This window comes from Procambarus clarkii, chromosome 16 (genome assembly GCF_040958095.1).
Source record: "Procambarus clarkii isolate CNS0578487 chromosome 16, FALCON_Pclarkii_2.0, whole genome shotgun sequence".
Lineage (NCBI taxonomy): Eukaryota > Metazoa > Arthropoda > Malacostraca > Decapoda > Cambaridae > Procambarus > Procambarus clarkii.
Genome location: NC_091165.1, coordinates 39,548,369 through 39,566,519, shown reverse-complemented (window position 1 = coordinate 39,566,519; position 18,151 = coordinate 39,548,369). Strand labels below are relative to the sequence as shown.

The 18,151-nt window shown below is 47.9% G+C and overlaps 1 protein-coding gene across 1 annotated transcript in view; it reads left to right on the top strand.

Annotated features, from left to right (window-relative positions):
• The window catches only part of LOC138365215 (uncharacterized), a 503,803-nt gene that overhangs the window by 379,352 nt on the left and 106,300 nt on the right, over window positions 1-18,151 (top strand). Inside the window, exon 5 of the mRNA XM_069325466.1 lies at window positions 11,992-12,105. Within this exon, the coding sequence (XP_069181567.1) occupies window positions 11,992-12,105 (114 nt within the window). The remainder of the gene's footprint in view (window positions 1-11,991; window positions 12,106-18,151) is intronic.

The window sequence follows — 18,151 nt, the reverse complement described above, 5'->3', positions numbered from 1 at the left end:
CGGTGACATGCTACTCTGGCCTCAGTTGTAGAGATGGGATATGGCCGACAGTGTGGCAATGTGAGCAGACCTGGGAAAAGAAACATTCATAACTCATGTCTGGTGGAGACCTGGATCTGCCCTGGAGGTTTTGAGAAAGATAACTCCTCCAGGGTAGGTAAAGGTACGTCACTCTTGACTAAGCACCTACAGTACAATTCTTTGCCTCTACCTATAACTCAGATGACAGCTGAACTCAGTTACTGTGCGCTCATGTGCGCGCGAGATCTGGTGACCATAGGGTGGCCAGGCCTAACTTGGCTACTAAGTAAGGATGATAGGATGTCATCATCCTCCTCCGATTGAGCATCAGGAATAACCATTCCCTCCACTCTCTCGGGGACTGGGATTACTGAAGGTAATTCCAGTTCTTCTCTTGCTACATAAAGTTTCAATTTATTTATATGGATGGTTCTTTCAACCTGGTCTTCAAATATACCCTTAATTATGAAATTTACTGGGCCTAGTTTCTTAATAACTCTATAAGGGCCTCGCCATCTAGCTGCTAACTTCCTACTCTGATTGGCGGGCGCTGACTCATTCAACCGCATCACTAGGCTTCCCTCTTTCACTCTTAATGGTTGTACCTGCTTATCATAATAATGGGCATACCGTGTCCTTGCTTTCTTTGATGCTTCAGCTGCTATCCTCCATGCATTCTTCATCTTGGTGAGGATTTCTGAAGGATAATCCTCTCCATAACTAATAGTATGTCTGTTAAGCAGACCTGACGCAAAATTACACGAGTGTCCAGTAAACAGCAAGAGTGGTTGAGTATTTATTGACTGGTGCACTGCGGTGTTTAGTGCAAACTGAACAAAGGGCAACTGTTCATCCCAAGTGGCCGGGTCATTCTCTGCTAAAATGGCAAGCATATCCTTCACCGTCCTATTAGTTCGTTCCACCATGCCGTTCGTCTGGGGATGGTATGCTGTTGTTAGCGCTGTTGTTGTCTCTAAGAGTTTACATACTTCCTGAAATAAACTACCAATAAACTCCTGTCCCCTGTCAGATACTAGAACTTTAGGCGGACCGAACACAGTAACAAACCTAGCTAAAAATGCATCTGCCACTGTTTGGGGGTCTTTCCTGGGAAGGGCTACTAGAGTGGTATACCTGGACAGATGGTCCACTAGAACTAGCGCATATCTGTTGCCTGAATTGCTACTATGTAAATCAATTAAATCAGCCCCCACCCGATCCAAGGGTTCTGTTATCTCTGAGAATTCCTGGAGTGGGGCTTGTACTTTAGGAGTACCTTTGCGTCGTTGACAGTTCCCACATGACCTGACGTACTTAATTACATGTGATAATAACCCTGGGAAATAAAATAATGACTTGGCCTTTGTGTAAGTTTTGTACACTCCCGGGTGACCTGCAATCTTTGACGCATGCGCAAGTTTTAATGCCGAAGGCTTTAATGCGTCAGGGATAACTAGCTGAAACAACGCCCTGTCTTTCTGGGCATTTACATGGTACAACACTCCTTCTTTGAGTGCAAAGTCATTTAAAGAGGTACTTTGTTTTCTCGCAGGATATTTCCCTCCTTCCAGATGTTCAATAATTTCCTTCCATCGCTGTTCCTTCATCTGAAGTTCTCTCATTTTATCGCTCGCAATCGTTTCAATGTTTACATTCATATTGACGGTGGCAATGTTACTACTTAGCGCATCAGGAACAACATGAGATGGACCAGGCTTATACAATATCTGAAACGAGTGTGCTGACAGTTCGTGACCCCACCTTGTCATTCTCGGGCAACGTGTCTTTTTCTTAAAAATGTGGGTCAATGCTCGATGATCAGTATAAATTATGAAGTGACGCTGAAACAAATAAGGCTCAAAATACCTTACACTCTCTACTACAGCTAAAGCTTCCTTGTCAGTGGCTGAGTACCTTACTTCCGGTCCTTTCACTTTCCTACTAAAGTAAGCTACCGGGTGCGGGTTGTTCTCCGAGTCACGCTGTATTAAACAGCCACCTATGGCAATACCGCTAGCATCAGTGTGGACTTCCCAATCTTTCTCAAAGTTAGGAATTGCTAAAACTGGAGTAGTACTCAATTGTAATTTTAACTTCTCAAAAGCCTCCTCATGCTCTCGGGTCCATACAAACTTAACATTTTTCTTAGTGAGATTCGTCAGTGAAGCTGACGTTCTCGCAAAACCTTCTATGTGTCGACGGAAATACCCAGCTGCACCCAGAAATCTTCTCACGTCCTTTGCTGTCTTTGGTGTTGGCATTTCAGCAATAGCGCGACAAGAGTCCGGGTCAGGGCGTATTCCATCTGTGCTTACCTGAAAACCCAGAAACTTGAATTTCTGAGCCGCCAGGGTACACTTTTGGGCGTTCAATTTGAACCCCGCCTTGTTCAACAGCGACAAGGTCTCTGTCAAATCATGGAGGTGTTCGTCAAAAGTTCTAGAGTACACTACAACATCATCAAGGTACGCCAATGAGTGCCTACCGAGAACAGGGCTTAGAATATAATTTATCGCCCTCTGAAAAGATGAAGGAGCTGTTTTTAATCCAAATGGCATACGCTTGAAATGGTAAGTCCGCACACCATCCGAAAATGCTGTTTTTTCTCTGTCTTGCTTTGCAACTGGTATGGCCCAATACGCTGACTTTGCGTCAAGTGTCGAGAAGTACTTAGCTGTGCCAAACTGGTCTATGATTTCCTGAATGAGAGGCAGAGGATAAGCGTCCGCTGTTGTCACTTCGTTCACTTTACGGTAATCTACACAGAACCTGTAACTACCATCAGGTTTGCGTACTAGCACTACTGGGGAAAGCCACGGTGACGTGCTCTCTTCTATAACGCCCTGTCTCATCATCTTTCTACACTCATCTCTAATAAGTTGTTTCGCCTGCTCTGGGAGTCTCCATTGACGTGTTTGGGCCGGAGGATTATCACCTGTTGGAATGGTGTGTTCGACTTGAGGCAGGTAGCCTATTTCCTCATCCTCGGTCGCAAATAACCTAGGAAATTTACGGAGGACTTCCCGTACCTGTTTACGTTCAGCAGGTGACATATGAGTCAAATCTAGAGCAGTTATTAATTTGTCCACCATTTCCTTATCTTGAGGAGATAACGGGGTTTCTTTACCGATCTTACTGTGTGACTCCTCGTCTCTTACGTTCAATGCGCTACATTGCGCTGGTACAGTCGATGTTCGTGTGGTATCTGACTCTATTATTTCTTTTAAATTTACCACAATTCCCTGTGTCAGACTATCGCCCACCCTAAAGCGATAAGGTTTGTGAGAGAGGTTGACCACTGGTATTATCGCACCTTTGTCATGTACAGATACCAGAGTATATGGTATCATCAACTTATCAATTCTGCCAGCTACCTGAAGGGTACTTCCGGGTTGAATGTTTCTTCCTACGGCGACTTTAATAAACTTAAATGACCGTGGTGGACATACTTGTCTGTGTACAGCATGTAGTCTACATGTTTTCTTGTCAGGGTCTTGAAGAGACTTGAACAATTGTTTAGGAAGGTTTACATATTTAGGTGCTCGTTGAATTGAAGCAATTATGGGAGGGTGATCAATTAACTTTACTGGGAAAGACACAGATCCCAACTGTAGCCTACTGTGTCTTGCTCCCTTCTCCGATGTCAAAGAATATGTAAATCGTCTCAAAAAATCCAAGCCTAACAATATATCACCAGGGAATGTTACATTATCCACCACAGTACACTCATGGATACAAGGTTTATCTTTTTCAATGTTAAAAGTTAAAATACATTTTCCCAGAACGTCAAAGTGTTGACCATTGACAGCTGTTAATTGTGCACCCCCTTCCTTAAGGCGCACCTGACTGAAGGTCCTAAATGAGTCCATCTTAATGATGGTTACCTGACTACCAGTGTCCAGGAATGCAGTCAACCTCTTCCCGCACACCCTCACTTCAAAAGTGGGCCGCCCTTCCTCCTTGGGGGCCTTATCTCATATTTCCTCATTACTATTGGGGCAGTCATCTCGTTTGTGGCCTCGTCCGCCACAACTCCAACACCTGGGGTCATAGGTGTAGTACCCGTGAGGAGGCGGACCTGCTCTATGGTGCCCTCCCCTCTGGTTGCTAGAAGAGTTACCTACACTCTCCTTAACACGATGCGAATTGTTCGTATCTACCGCTTGGACATAAGAGGATTGTCTAGTTTCAGTTGTATCCTTACACTGCCCCTGAATGTTTTGTAAGTCCGTAGCGTACTCTATTAAACTATAGTAATCCATCGTTACACTTGCAGCCGAAACGTGAGCTCCAAGTGTCCCGGGGATTGACATACACAACAGTTGTTTAGCCTTCTGACTAATTCTCAGGTCATCGTATCCTAATTCATGCCTCAAGTCACGCACTCTACGCAATATGCCAGTTCCAAAGTCTTTGAGAGTTTCGTTTGAGCCTCGTTTTAAACTAGCTAAATACCTATTAGCTGTTTCCTCTGTTATTTTCTCTTTATATCGTCTCTTAATTGCTAACACAAACTCTGGCCATGTTTGCAAATATTGAAACTCTTGGTCCTGCATTATTGAACCATTAGGGTCTATACACGCTCCTGCTGCTAAATTAATTTTTACCCAGTCATCCTGGGCAGCTGACAAACATGAACCTACTTGCCCTAGCCAGTCGTCTATTTTCCGGTTACGTTCCACTATATTTGTTGGTAATTCTTTGCAAATTAGTTTGGGTAACACTGGTCTAGGCAATGAGAATGATGACAATGGGGGCTGACGCATACCATGAGACGCAGGGGGCATGGAGTGTAGATGTTGGCAATGGTTAGGGAAGGGTTGGTAATGGGGAGGGAAGGGTTGGTGTAAGGTAGAGTTATAGTGATGGTCAGGTGGGGGGGAGGGTTGGGTGGGGTGGTGGTGTGAGGTAGGGGGTTCTAGGGGTTGGTTCTGGGCAAGGCATGAGATGGTAGAAGAGGGTTTGGTCGTCTGACCAAGGTTGGGGTTGCGAGGGGGGAGAGGTGGGGTGGTATTGGTGGGGACAGTCACCTGACCGGACCCTTGGGTGGACCCCTGGGTAGGCGTATGTAAGCGCCCTGCCGTAAGGTTCACATATAGGGGTTCACCCAAGGGTCCGGTCAGGTGACTGTCCCCACCAATACCACCCCACCTCTCCCCCCTCGCAACCCCAACCTTGGTCAGACGACCAAACCCTAGGGAGGCAGAGTGAGAGGAGAGAGAGAGGAGAGAGCGAGAACGAGAGCAAGGGAGGGAGAACGAGATCCCACCGCTGCCACCATTGTAATGACCCTGATTGTAATACCTCGCCTTGTATCTATCTCGACCGCGCACTCCGCTACTACCACTGAGCTAACCGTGCAATCTCCGCTCTTTCTATGGTAATAACAGATGCTATACCGATCATGTAAGATGTTAACACTCGGGCCGTCATACGAAGACGTAAACAAGTACACAGAGGAAGGAGAGAGAGAGAGAGGAAGAGGGAGGCAGAGTGAGAGGAGAGAGAGAGGAGAGAGCGAGAACGAGAGCAAGGGAGGGAGAACGAGAGCGAGCGAGGGCGAGGGAGAGTGAGACACTAGTGAGGGAGAGTGAGACAGAAAGATAGAGGTAATCGTAGTCACAGCCTATCGTATGAGTTACCGAGTGACGCTGCCACCACCCTGAGTTACCGGACAGGGGACCGGAGTGAGAGTCGTAGGTCTTGCAGATGGAATAACCTACCAGGACAGGTGTAGGGAACAATTGAACGGTACAAGGATCCTGGCCTGACACTCGAATAATCCTGACCACTTGGGAACTATAGTGTACACAAGAATAAGGCGGGACACACCAATACTAACACCTCAACACGGAAGACGAACGGGGGGAGGAGTACTGAATAATTAAGAGCACTAGGTCACTAGGGCAAAGGGGACGGTAGGCCCAATATCACTAAAGCAAGGAACCATTAATACACATTGAATAACTCTTAATATCTGACTTTATTAAAAATAATTAAATAAGACACTCCCTAACTATATTCCCTACTAGAGGCCAAGGGTACTGAATGAGGTGCTTTAGTACAAGAGAGCCGTACTTACTCGTATGTTGTTCCACAGTTTCCCTGGAGATGATGTTCTTTCCCAGAGTCCACACACACCTCCCTACTGGGCTGTGCCCACTCAACTGACTCTCCTGATCTACTGCTCCTCAGCTGAACATGAGGGTTTTGCATTTGTTGTTTAGGGGTTAATCCCTGAAGATTACCATGACGGCATCAATTCTGACCTCTTTGTGATTCGATGACCGTTGACCTGACTCTATGGCTAACTTATACAGAGGTGTAACTTTTACATTGTCTGCCGTCGCCTGACTGGCGCCTGTGGGTTGTTCATCCTCCACGTGGCCTGTTCATGCTGTTATGATGTTCATGTACTATGTACTGCTCTCTTGTTACAGTCTGGTAGCATACCTTTTAACCTTCTCCAATTTAGTCTTCTGCAACTCTACGCTGGAGCTGCATACGCAAGGATTGGTCTGACATATGTAGTATACAAGATTCAGAATAATTCAATATACAAATTTCTTAATGACATTTTTATGTTGGTCAGACTAGCATATGCTGCCGAGGATATCTTTTTAATGGGTGCTTCAGGGGACAGTCACAGCAGGATATCATCCACCCAGACCTTCTTCCTCATTCATGAAGGATTTCATCTCCAAGATGGTATCTTTTGTCCGGCTTCCTCCTCCCAAGACCAAGTTCCTCACTTTATCCACTTAGTGGATAAAGTTAACTTTATCCATTTATTCTAATATCCATTTATTGGACCATTCCTTCAGTTTGCCCAGATCCTCTTGTGAGTACCCGGCTGTTTGTGCATACGGGATTGAACTCTAGCTCTTGGGTGTGTGTAATCACCTAGTTGTGCTTGCGGGGGTTGAGCTTTGACTCTTTGGTCCCGCCTCTCAACTGTCAATCAACTGGTGTACAGATTCCTGAGCCTACTGGGCTCTATCATATCTTCATTTGAAACTGTGTATGGAGTCAGCCTCCACCACATCACTTCCTAATACATTCCATCTGTTAACTACTCTGACACTTAAAAATTTCTTTCTAACGTCCCTGTGGCTCATTTGGGTACTCAGTTTCCACATGCGTCCACTCAATTTCCACCTGTTCGCGTACCACCCGTGTTAAACAGTTTATCTTTATCTACTCTGTCAATTCCTCTGAGTATCTTAGTGTGTGTATCTTATCTGAGTGTGTGTGTGTGTGTGTGTGTGTGTGTGTGTGTGTGTGTGTGTGTGTGTGTGTGTGTGTGTGTGTGTGTGTGTGTGTGTGTGTGTGTGTGTGTGTGTGTGTGTGTGTGTGTGTGTGCTCACCTAGTTGTACTCACCTAGTTGTGCTTGCGGGGGTTGAGCTCTGGCTCTTTGGTCCCGCCTCTCAACTGTCAATCAACAGGTGTACAGGTTCCTGAGCCTATTGGGCTCTATCATATCTACACTTGAAACTGTGTTTGGAGTCAGCATCCACCACATCACTTCCTAATGCATTCCATTTGTCAACCACTCTGACACTAAAAACGTTCTTTCTAATATCTCTGTGGCTCATTTGGGCACTCAGTTTCCACCTGTGTCCCCTAGTGCGTGTGCCCCTTGTGTTAAACAGCGTGTCTTTATCAACCCTGTCAATTCCCTTGAGGATCTTGAATGTGGTGATCATGTCCCCCCTAACTCTTCTGTCTTCCAACGAAGTGAGGTTTAATTCCCGTAGTCTCTCCTCGTAGCTCATACCTCTCAGCTCGGGTACTAATCTGGTGGCAAACCTTTGAACTTTTTCCATTTTAGTCTTATGCTTGACTAGATATGGACTCCATGCTGGTGCCGCATACTCCAGGATTGGTCTGACATATGTGGTATATAATGTTCTGAAAGATTCCTTACACAAGTTTCTAAAGGCCGTTCTTATGTTAGAAAACCTGGCATATGCTGCTGCTGTTATCCTCTTGATTCATTACATTACATTTGCTTGGATTAAACTCTAACAGCCATTTGTTCGACCATTCCTGCAGCTTGTCCAGGTCTTCTTGAAGCCTCAAGCTGTCCTCCTCTGTCTTAATCCTTCTCATAATTTTGGCGTCGTCAGCAAACATTGAGAGGAATGAGTCTATACCCTCTGGGAGATCATTTACGTATATCAGAAACAAGATAGGTCCAAGTACAGAGCCCTGTGGGACTCCACTGGTGACTTCACGCCAGTCTGAGGTCTCACCCCTCACTGTAACTCTCTGCTTCCTATTATTTAGGTACTCCCTTATCCACTGGAGCGCCCTACCAGTTACTCCTGCCTGTTTCTCTAGCTTATGCATCAACCTTTTATGGGGTACTGTGTCAAAGGCTTTCCGACAGTCCAAAAAAATGCAGTCCGCCCACCCTTCTCTTTCTTGTTTAATCTTTGTCACCTGATCGTAGAATTCTATCAATCCTGTAAGGCAAGATTTACCCTCCCTAAACCCATGTTGATGGGTTGTCACGAAGTCTCTTCTCTCCAGATGTGTTACTAGGTTTTTTCTCACAATCTTCTCCATCACCTTGCATGGTATACAAGTTAAGGACACTGGCCTGTAGTTCAGTGCCTCTTGTCTGTCACCCTTTTTGTATATTGGTACTACATTAGCAGTCTTCCATATTTCTGGTAGGTGTGTGTGTGTGTGTGTGTGTGTGTGTGTGTGTGTGTGTGTGTGTGTGTGTGTGTGTGTGTGTGTGTGTGTGTGTGTGTGTGTGTGTGTACTCACCTATTTCTACTCACCTATTTGTGCTTGCAGGATCGAGCATTGACTCTTGGATCCCGCCTTTCCAGCTATCGGTTGTTTACAGCAATGACTCCTGTCCCATTTCCCTATCATACCTAGTTTTAAAAGTATGAATAGTATTTGCTTCCACAACCTGTTCCCCAAGTGCATTCCATTTTTCCACTACTCTCACGCTAAAAGAAAACTTCCTAACATCTCTGTGACTCATCTGAGTTTCCAGTTTCCACCCATGTCCCCTCGTTCTGTTATTATTACGTGTGAACATTTCATCTATTTCCACTTTGTCAATTCCCTTGAGTATTTTATATGTCCCTATCATATCTCCTCTCTCCCTTCTTTTCTCTAGTGTCGTAAGGTTCAGTTCCTTCAGCCGCTCTTCATATCCCATCCCTCGTAACTCTGGGACAAGCCTCGTCGCAAACCTCTGAACCTTCTCCAGTTTCTTTATGTGTTTCTTCAGGTGGGGGCTCCATGATGGCGCGGCATACTCTAAGACTGGTCTCACGTAGGCAGTGTAAAGCGCCCTAAAAGCCTCCTCATTTAGGTTTCTGAATGAAGTTCTAATTTTCGCCAGTGTAGAGTACGCTGCTGTCGTTATCCTATTTATATGTGCCTCAGGAGTTAGATTAGGTGTCACATCCACTCCCAGGTCTCTTTCTCGAATCGTTACAGGTAGGCTGTTCCCCTTCATTGTGTACTGTCCCTTTGGTCTCCTGTCACCTGATCCCATTTCCATAACTTTACATTTACTGGTGTTAAACTCCAGTAGCCATTTCCCTGACCATCTCTGCAGCCTGTTTAAGTCCTCTTGGAGGATCCTACAATCCTCGTCTGTCCTGCGTGTGTGTGTGTGTACTCACCTAGTTGTACTCACCTAGTTGTGTTTGCGGGGGTTGAGCTCTGGCTCTTTGGTCCCGCCTCTCAACCGTCAATCAACAGGTGTACAGATTCCTGAGCCTATCGGGCTCTGTCATATCTACACTTGAAACTGTGTATGGAGTGAGCCTCCACCACATCACCCCCTAATGCATTCCATTTGTCAACCACTCTGACACTAAAAAAGTTCTTTCTAATATCTCTGTGGCTCATTTGGGCACTCAGTTTCCACCTGTGTCCCCTTGTGCGTGTTCCCCTTGTGTTAAATAGACTGTCTTTATCTACCCTATCAATCCCCTTCAGAATCTTGAATGTGGTGATCATGTCCCCCCTAACTCTTCTGTCTTCCAGCGAAGTGCGGCATACTCTAAGACTGGTCTCACGTAGGCAGTGTAAAGCGCCCTAAAAGCCTCCTCATTTAGGTTTCTGAATGAAGTTCTAATTTTCGCCAGTGTAGAGTACGCTGCTGTGTGTGTGTGTGTGTGTGTGTGTGTGTGTACTCACCTAGTTGTACTCACCTAGTTGTGCTTGCGGGGGTTGAGCTCTGGCTCTTTGGTCCCGCCTCTCAACTGTCAATCAACAGGTGTACAGGTTCCTGAGCCTATTGGGCTCTATCATATCTACACTTGAAACTGTGTATGGAGTCAGCCTCCACCACATCACTTCCTAATGCATTCCATTTGTCAACCACTCTGACACTAAAAAAGTTCTTTCTAATATCTCTGTGGCTCATTTGGGCACTCAGTTTCCACCTGTGTCCCCTAGTGCGTGTGCCCCTTGTGTTAAACAGCCTGTCTTTATCAACCCTGTCAATTCCCTTGAGGATCTTGAATGTGGTGATCATGCCCCCCCTAACTCTTCTGTCTTCCAACGAAGTGAGGTTTAATTCCCGTAGTCTCTCCTCGTAGCTCATACCTCTCAGCTCGGGTACTAGTCTGGTGGCAAACCTTTGAACCTTTTCCAGTTTAAGTGTGTGTGTGTGTGTGTGTGTGTGTGTGTGTGTGTGTGTGTGTGTGTGTGTGTGTGTGTGTGTGTGTGTGTGTGTGTGTGTGTGTGTGTGTGTGTGTGTGTGTGTGTGTGTGTGTGTGTGTGTGTGTGTGTACTCACCTAGTTGTACTCACCTAGTTGTACTCACCTAGTTGTACTCACCTAGTTGTGTCTGCAGGATCGAGCATTGACTCTCGGATCCCGCCTTTCGAGCATCGGTTGTTTACAGCAATGACTCCTGTCCCATTTCCCTATCATACCTGGTTTTAAAATTATGAATAGTATTTGCTTCCACAACCTGTTCCTGAAGTGCATTCCATTTTCCCACTACTCTCACGCTAAAAGAAAACTTCCTAACATCTCTGTGACTCATCTGAGTTTCAAGCTTCCATCCATGTCCTCTCGTTCTGTTACTATTCCGTGTGAACATTTCGTCTATGTCCACTCTGTCAATCCCTCTGAGTATCTTATACGTTCCTATCATGTCCCCCCTCTCCCTTCTTCTTTCTAGTGTCGTAAGGCACAGTTCCCTCAGGCGCTCCTCATACCCCATCCCTCGTAGCTCTGGGACGAGTCTCGTTGCAAACCTCTGAACCTTTTCCAGTTTCATTATATGCTTCTTCAGATGGGGACTCCATGATGAGGCGGCATACTCTAAGACTGGCCTCACGTAGGCAGCGTAAAGCGCCCTAAATGCCTCCTTACTTAGGTTTCTGAATGATGTTCTAACTTTTGCCAGTGTAGAGTACGCTGCTGTCGTTATCCTATTAATATGTGCCTCAGGAGATAGATTAGGTGTTACGTCCACCCCCAGGTCTCTTTCACGCGTCGTTACAGGTAGGCTGTTCCCCTTCATTGTGTACTGTCCCTTTGGTCTCCTATCTCCTAGTCCCATTTCCATAACTTTACATTTGCTCGTGTTGAATTCTAGTAGCCATTTCTCTGACCATCTCTGCAATCTGTTCAGGTCCTCTTGGAGGATCCTGCAATCCTCATCTGTCACAACTCTTCTCATCTGTGTGTGTGTGTGTGTGTGTGTGTGTGTGTGTGTGTGTGTGTGTGTGTGTGTGTGTGTGTGTGTGTGTGTGTGTGTGTGTGTGTGTGTGTGTGTGTGTGTGTGTGTGTGTGTGTGTGTGTGTGGGTGTGTGTGTGTGTGTGTGTGTGTGTGTGTGTGTGTGTGTGTGTGTGTGTGTGTGTGTGTGTGTGTGTGTGTGTGTGTGTGTGTGTGTGTGTGTGTGTGTGTGTGTGTGTGTGTGTGTGTGTGTGTGTGAGACCAACCATGCACTAACATATCGTCTACTGCTTGACAGAGTCGGTGGCCGGGCTGGAGATCGTGGACGGAGCGGGCCGCCCCGTGGAGGGCACCAAACTGGGCCCCTTCCTGGAGGCCCACACACTGCAGCTGGGGTGCCGGGCCCACCATGGTGAGTACTGGGCCCCTGGAGGCACAGATGGAACAGCAGACGCAGGAGGGGAGGTTGAGGTACCTGTGATGGAGGAAGAGGCAGGAGGGAGGGAAGGGAGGGCAGGTGTAGGAAAGGGTGGGAGAGACAGCCAAAGAAATACTCACCACTTGAAGCACTTCTTTTCACCAAGTCATGTGAAAAGAAGTGCATCAAGTACCACAAATCAGACCAGAAAGCCTTGCCATGTTTATTTTAATTATTTCAAAAGTCTGTACCTTGGACTATCTGTCTGTCCCACTAAACATTCGGACACAAATGGACAAAGGTCATCCAGACTCTCACAATCCACGCAGGACCCGGGCAGTGCCGGGTGTTTCAACTGGTCTTAAACAACACATCAGAATGTTCAGTAGTGAGCGTGATGTATTCTGACACCATTGATGAGACCTCTCCATCATACCTAACCCTGTCCTATAGAGACCTAACCTTGTCGTAGCTCAGTCGATTAAGGCAGTGTCTGGGATGCTCCCAGACGCAGGTTCGAATCCTCGTCACGGCCCTTGTGGATTTGTTCATTTGATGCATCACGTTAGTGTGATCTCTGTGTGTCTCTCCATCAGACGAAGGTCAGAGACTACATTGGGTTAAGGCTCCTGGACCCTGTACTCAGCTCTGTATTTTGTTCATTACAGAGGCTATGATTCGAGGCTGTAGTAACTCTCTCATGACGTGACAGGCATTATCTAATATCAGAGCAGAAGTTCTACCTAAAGGTCAGAGGTCCTGAGGGACCCCCAGAGGCACCGTAGTGAAGGTAGCTAATATGCCCCACGAAACTAAGGCTCTGGGACCACCATGGGAGACGTCTGGGACCTGGACACCGGGTCCCCCAGGGCCCACCCTGGACGCCAAGATCATTCAGTGATCAAGTTTCTTTGTAATTAAGATAAACAATGACTAAAACTGTGCGTGTACCTGTGCTTTACACTGGTGGTGATCGAGGGTGCGCCACGACGGGTCCACACATCACAGATTACACAGGACCTCCGGAGGTTAGGAAGGGCAGCCTGGTGAATATTATACACTGATGAGTGTGGCTGTGCACTTAATACCTGGATCCTGTAATACACTCGGACACTGCCTCAACTTTCACTTAGTTTTCAACAATTTATATTTATTCAATGCATAATAATTCTACAAATGTCATTAAAGAGTACAATCGAAACACATTAACTTGATGTATCATTGATCGGCCGTTTGCTTGCGAGTATCAAGTGAACTCGAACCCAAGTGAGCTTCATGCAGGTCGGCGTTCAATCCCCGACCCTCCAAGTGGTTGGGCACCATTCCTTTCCCCCCCCCCCCCCGTCCCATCCCAAATCCTTATTCTGACCCCTTCCCAGTGTTACATAATCATTATGGCTCGGCGCTTTCCCCTGATAATTTCCCTCTCCCTCCACTTGATCTTCTCATTAAAGAGTAATCCAATCGGTATATAAATTCATTAATTAAAATAAGAGGAAGTCAAAAGCATATTCGAGATATCAGAGATAATAAAAACACACACTATCAAAACTAGTCAAAAATTAATTTTATATAATTTTAGTACGTCAAAAAAGTATAAACTCCTTCAAGAGAAGTGTCAAAGCAGAGCTCACAATGTGAGTCACAGTAAAGCAGGAAGCAGGAAGCAGGAAGCAGGAAGCAGGAAGCAGGAAGCAGGATGCAGGATGCAGGAAGCAGGAAGCAGGAAGCAGGACGCAGGATGCAGGATGCAGGAAGCAGGAAGCAGGAAGCAGGATGCAGGATGCAGGAAGCAGGAAGCAGGAAGCAGGAAGCAGGAAGCAGGAAGCAGGAAGCAGGAAGCAGGAAGCAGGATGCAGGATGCAGGAAGCAGGAAGCAGGACGCAGGAAGCAGGAAGCAGGAAGCAGGAAGCAGGAAGCAGGATGCAGGAAGCAGGAAGCAGGACGCAGGAAGCAGGACGCAGGACGCAGGAAGCAGGAAGCAGGAAGCAGGAAGCAGGAAGCAGGACGCAGGAAGCAGGACGCAGGAAGCAGGAAGCAGGAAGCAGGACGCAGGACGCAGGAAGCAGGAAGCAGGACGCAGGAAGCAGGAAGCAAGAAGCAGGAAGCAGGAAGCAGGACGCAGGAAGCAGGACGCAGGAAGCAGGAAGCAGGACGCAGGAAGCAGGAAGCAGGACGCAGGAAGCAGGACGCAGGAAGCAGGAAGCAGGAAGCAGGAAGCAGGACGCAGGACGCAGGAAGCAGGAAGCAGGACGCAGGAAGCAGGACGCAGGAAGCAGGAAGCAGGAAGCAGGAAGCAGGAAGCAGGACGCAGGAAGCAGGAAGCAGGAAGCAGGAAGCAGGAAGCACAGTTCTGAGTCCCAGATTAAAATTTTGCAAATCCAAACTGCCTTCCAAATATTAAATCAGAATGAAAAGTTAAGAGTTGTAAGCGTCAAGAGGAAGACAACGATGAGGAAGGGAAGAAGAATAACTTGAGCAGAACATTGGCAGCTTTCTGGGTAGTGGTTCGAGCGAGGCCCAGAGAGAGAGATAGGGATATCAACCAAAATTATGTCTGTTTCAGCCACTGATGTCAGGCTACCCTGGAGCCTTGCTCCACACAGGTAGCTCCCTGTATGGAGGCAGCTCCTGGCTCTTCCTCCATGCAGGGTAGCTCCCTGTATGGAGGGAGCTCCTGGCTCTTCCTCCCTGCAGGGAGCTCCTTCCTTAGCATGGAGGGAGCTCCCTGTATGGAGGGAGCTCCTGGCTCTTCCTCCCTGCAGGGAGCTCCTTCCTTAGCATGGAGGGAGCTCCCTGTATGAAGGCAGCTCCTGGCTCTTCCTCCATGCAAGGTAGCTCCCTGCATGGAGGGAGCTCCCTGTATGGAGGCAGCTCCTGGCTCTCCCTCCATGCAAGGTAGCTCCCTGTATGGAGGGAGCTCCCTGTATGGAGGCAGCTCCTGGCTCTTCCTCCATGCAAGGTAGCTCCCTGTATGGAGGGAGCTCCCTGTATGGAGGGAGCTCCCTGTATGGAGGGAGCTCCCTGTATGGAGGGAGCTCCCTGTATGGAGGGAGCTCCTGGCTCTTCCTCCATGCAAGGTAGCTCCCTGTATGGAGGGAGCTCCCTGTATGGAGGGAGCTCCCTGTATGGAGGGAGCTCCCTGTATGGAGGAGCTCCCTGTATGGAGGGAGCTCCTGGCTCTTCCTCCATGCAATGTAGCTCCCTGTATGGAGGTAGCTCCCTGTATGGAGGGAGCTCCTGGCTCTTCCTCCATGCAAGGTAGCTCCCTGTATGGAGGCAGCTCCTGGTTCTCCCTCCATGCAAGGTAGCTCCCTGTATGGAGGGAGCTCCTGGCTCTTCCTCCCTGCAAGGTAGCTCCCTGTATGGAGGGAGCTCCTGGCTCTTCCTCCCTGCAAGGTAGCTCCCTGTATGGAGGGAGCTCCTGGCTCTTCCTCCCTGCAAGGTAGCTCCCTGTATGGAGGGAGCTCCTGGCTCTCCCTCCATGCAAGGTAGCTCCCTGTATGGAGGGAGCTCCTGGCTCTTCCTCCATGCAAGGTAGCTCCCTGTATGGAGGGAGCTCCTGGCTCTTCCTCCCTGCAGGGAGCTCCTTCTTTAGCATGGAGGGAGCTCCCTGTATGGAGGGAGCTCCTGGCTCTTCCTCCATGCAAGGTAGCTCCCTGTATGGAGGCAGCTCCTGGCTCTCCCTCCATGCAAGGTAGCTCCCTGTATGGAGGGAGCTCCTGGCTCTTCCTCCCTGCAAGGTAGCTCCCTGTATGGAGGGAGCTCCTGGCTCTTCCTCCCTGCAAGGTAGCTCCCTGTATGGAGGGAGCTCCTGGCTCTTCCTCCCTGCAAGGTAGCTCCCTGTATGGAGGCAGCTCCTGGCTCTCCCTCCATGCAAGGTAGCTCCCTGTATGGAGGGAGCTCCTGGCTCTTCCTCCCTGCAAGGTAGCTCCCTGTATGGAGGGAGCTCCTGGCTCTTCCTCCCTGCAAGGTAGCTCCCTGTATGGAGGGAGCTCCTGGCTCTTCCTCCATGCAGGGAGCTCCTTCCTTAGCATGGAGGGAGCTCGCTGTATGGAGGGAGCTCCTGGCTCTTCCTCCATGCAAGGTAGCTCCCTGCATGGAGGCAGCTCCTGGCTCTTCCTCCATGCAAGGTAGCTCCCTGTATGAAGGGAGCTCCTGGCTCTTCCTCCATGCAGGGAGCTCCTTCCTTAGCATGGAGGGAGCTCCCTGTATGGAGGGAGCTCCTGGCTCTTCCTCCATGCAAGGTAGCTCCCTGTATGAAGGCAGCTCCTGGCTCTTCCTCCATGCAAGGTAGCTCCCTGTATGAAGGGAGCTCCTGGCTCTTCCTCCATGCAGGGAGCTCCTTCCTCGCATGGAGGGAAAGAGGCAAGCAGCTGATGTGTCTTGAGTCTGTGTTTCAGGTTGTGTTGCCTCTGTAATGCTTTTGTTGAGTTTTACGCCTGGAGCTGTTGTGTGTGTGCGTGTGTGTGTGTGTGTGTGTGTGTGTGTGTGTGTGTGTGTGTGTGTGTGTGTGTGTGTGTGTGTGTGTGTGTGTGTGTGTGTGTGTGTGTGTGTGTGTGTGTGTGTGTGTGTGTGTGTGTGTGTGTGTGTGTGTGTGTGTGTGTGTGTGTGTGTGTGTGTGTGTGTGTGTGTGTGTGTGTGTGTGTGTGTGTGTGTGTGTGTGTGTGTGTGTGCGTGTGGACTCCCTTATTTATACCTGCAGAATCGATCTTTAGCTCTTGGGCCACGCCTTTGTAGCCGCACATTCTCTAATGCTTGAGTCTTGACATATTTATTGTAACTGGAGTTTGCTACTACAAAATGGTCTTTAGGTTAAGTTGACCAGACCACACACTAGAAAATGAAGGGACGACGACGTTTCGGTCCGTCCAGGACTCATCTCAAGTCGATGAGTCAAGTCATCGACTTGAGAATGGTCCAGGACGGACCTAAACGTCGTCGTCCCTTCACTTTCTAGTGTGTGGTCTGGTCAACATGTTTCAGCCACGTTATTGTGACTCATCACCGACTTTAGGTTATTTCATATTCTCACTACTATGCTAAATAAGAACTGTCTAGCATCTAATATCTTATCTGTGTCGCTAGCTTCCTTCAAAGTCCTCTTGTTCCATTGATATTAATTGTGGATATTTCGTCTTTTTACACTCTGTCAATTCTGCAAAGTATTTTATACATCTCTATTATGTCTCCCCTGTCTTTCCTCTTTTCTCGCGTGGTCAGGTTCAGTTCTTTCTGTCTCTCTTCACATTCCATACCTCTTAATTCTGAGACGACCCTTAAGAGCCGCCGGCTGAGCGAACAGAACACTAGACGCGTGATCCTGTGGTCCCGGGTTCGATCCCTGGTGCCGGCGAGAAACAATGGGCAGAGTCTATTTCACCCTGATGCCTCTGTTACCTCGCAGTAAACAGGTACCTGGGAGTTAGTTAGCTGTCACGGGCTGCTTCCTGGGGGTGGAGGCCTGGTCGAGGACCGGGCCGCGGGGACACTAAAGCCTCGAAATCATCTCAAGTTAATCTCAAGATAATCTAAAGATAACCCTCGTTGTAAATATCTGAATCTTCTTGAGTTTCTGAGCCTTCAGAGTTGGGGATGGTGTTGTGTCTACTCCCGGGTCATTCTCTAGTCGTTACTGGCAGGTAGTTCACCTTCATTGTGTTCCGTCCTTGTTTGCTCTCACCTCACCTGGTCCCATTTCCATCACCTTACACTTGCTGATGTTTAACTCCATGAGCCATTTATCAGACCTTCTCTGCAGCTTATTTAAATCAACTTTGAGAATCTCACAATGCTCATCTCACTCAACTTTTACATCGTCTGCAAACATTGACAGATTAGACGCAACTCATGTATGTGTCACGTATATTAATGAGGAACAGCATGGGTCCCAGCACCCATGCCTCAGGTCCGACTTCTCTCACTGTCTGTCTTTGGCTCGTGTCAGTTAGGTAACCACCTCCCCATTACAATACTCACCCATGTACTTTTTTGTGTGAAATGTGAAGGTTTCACATTTGCCTTCTGCCAGCAGCTGGGC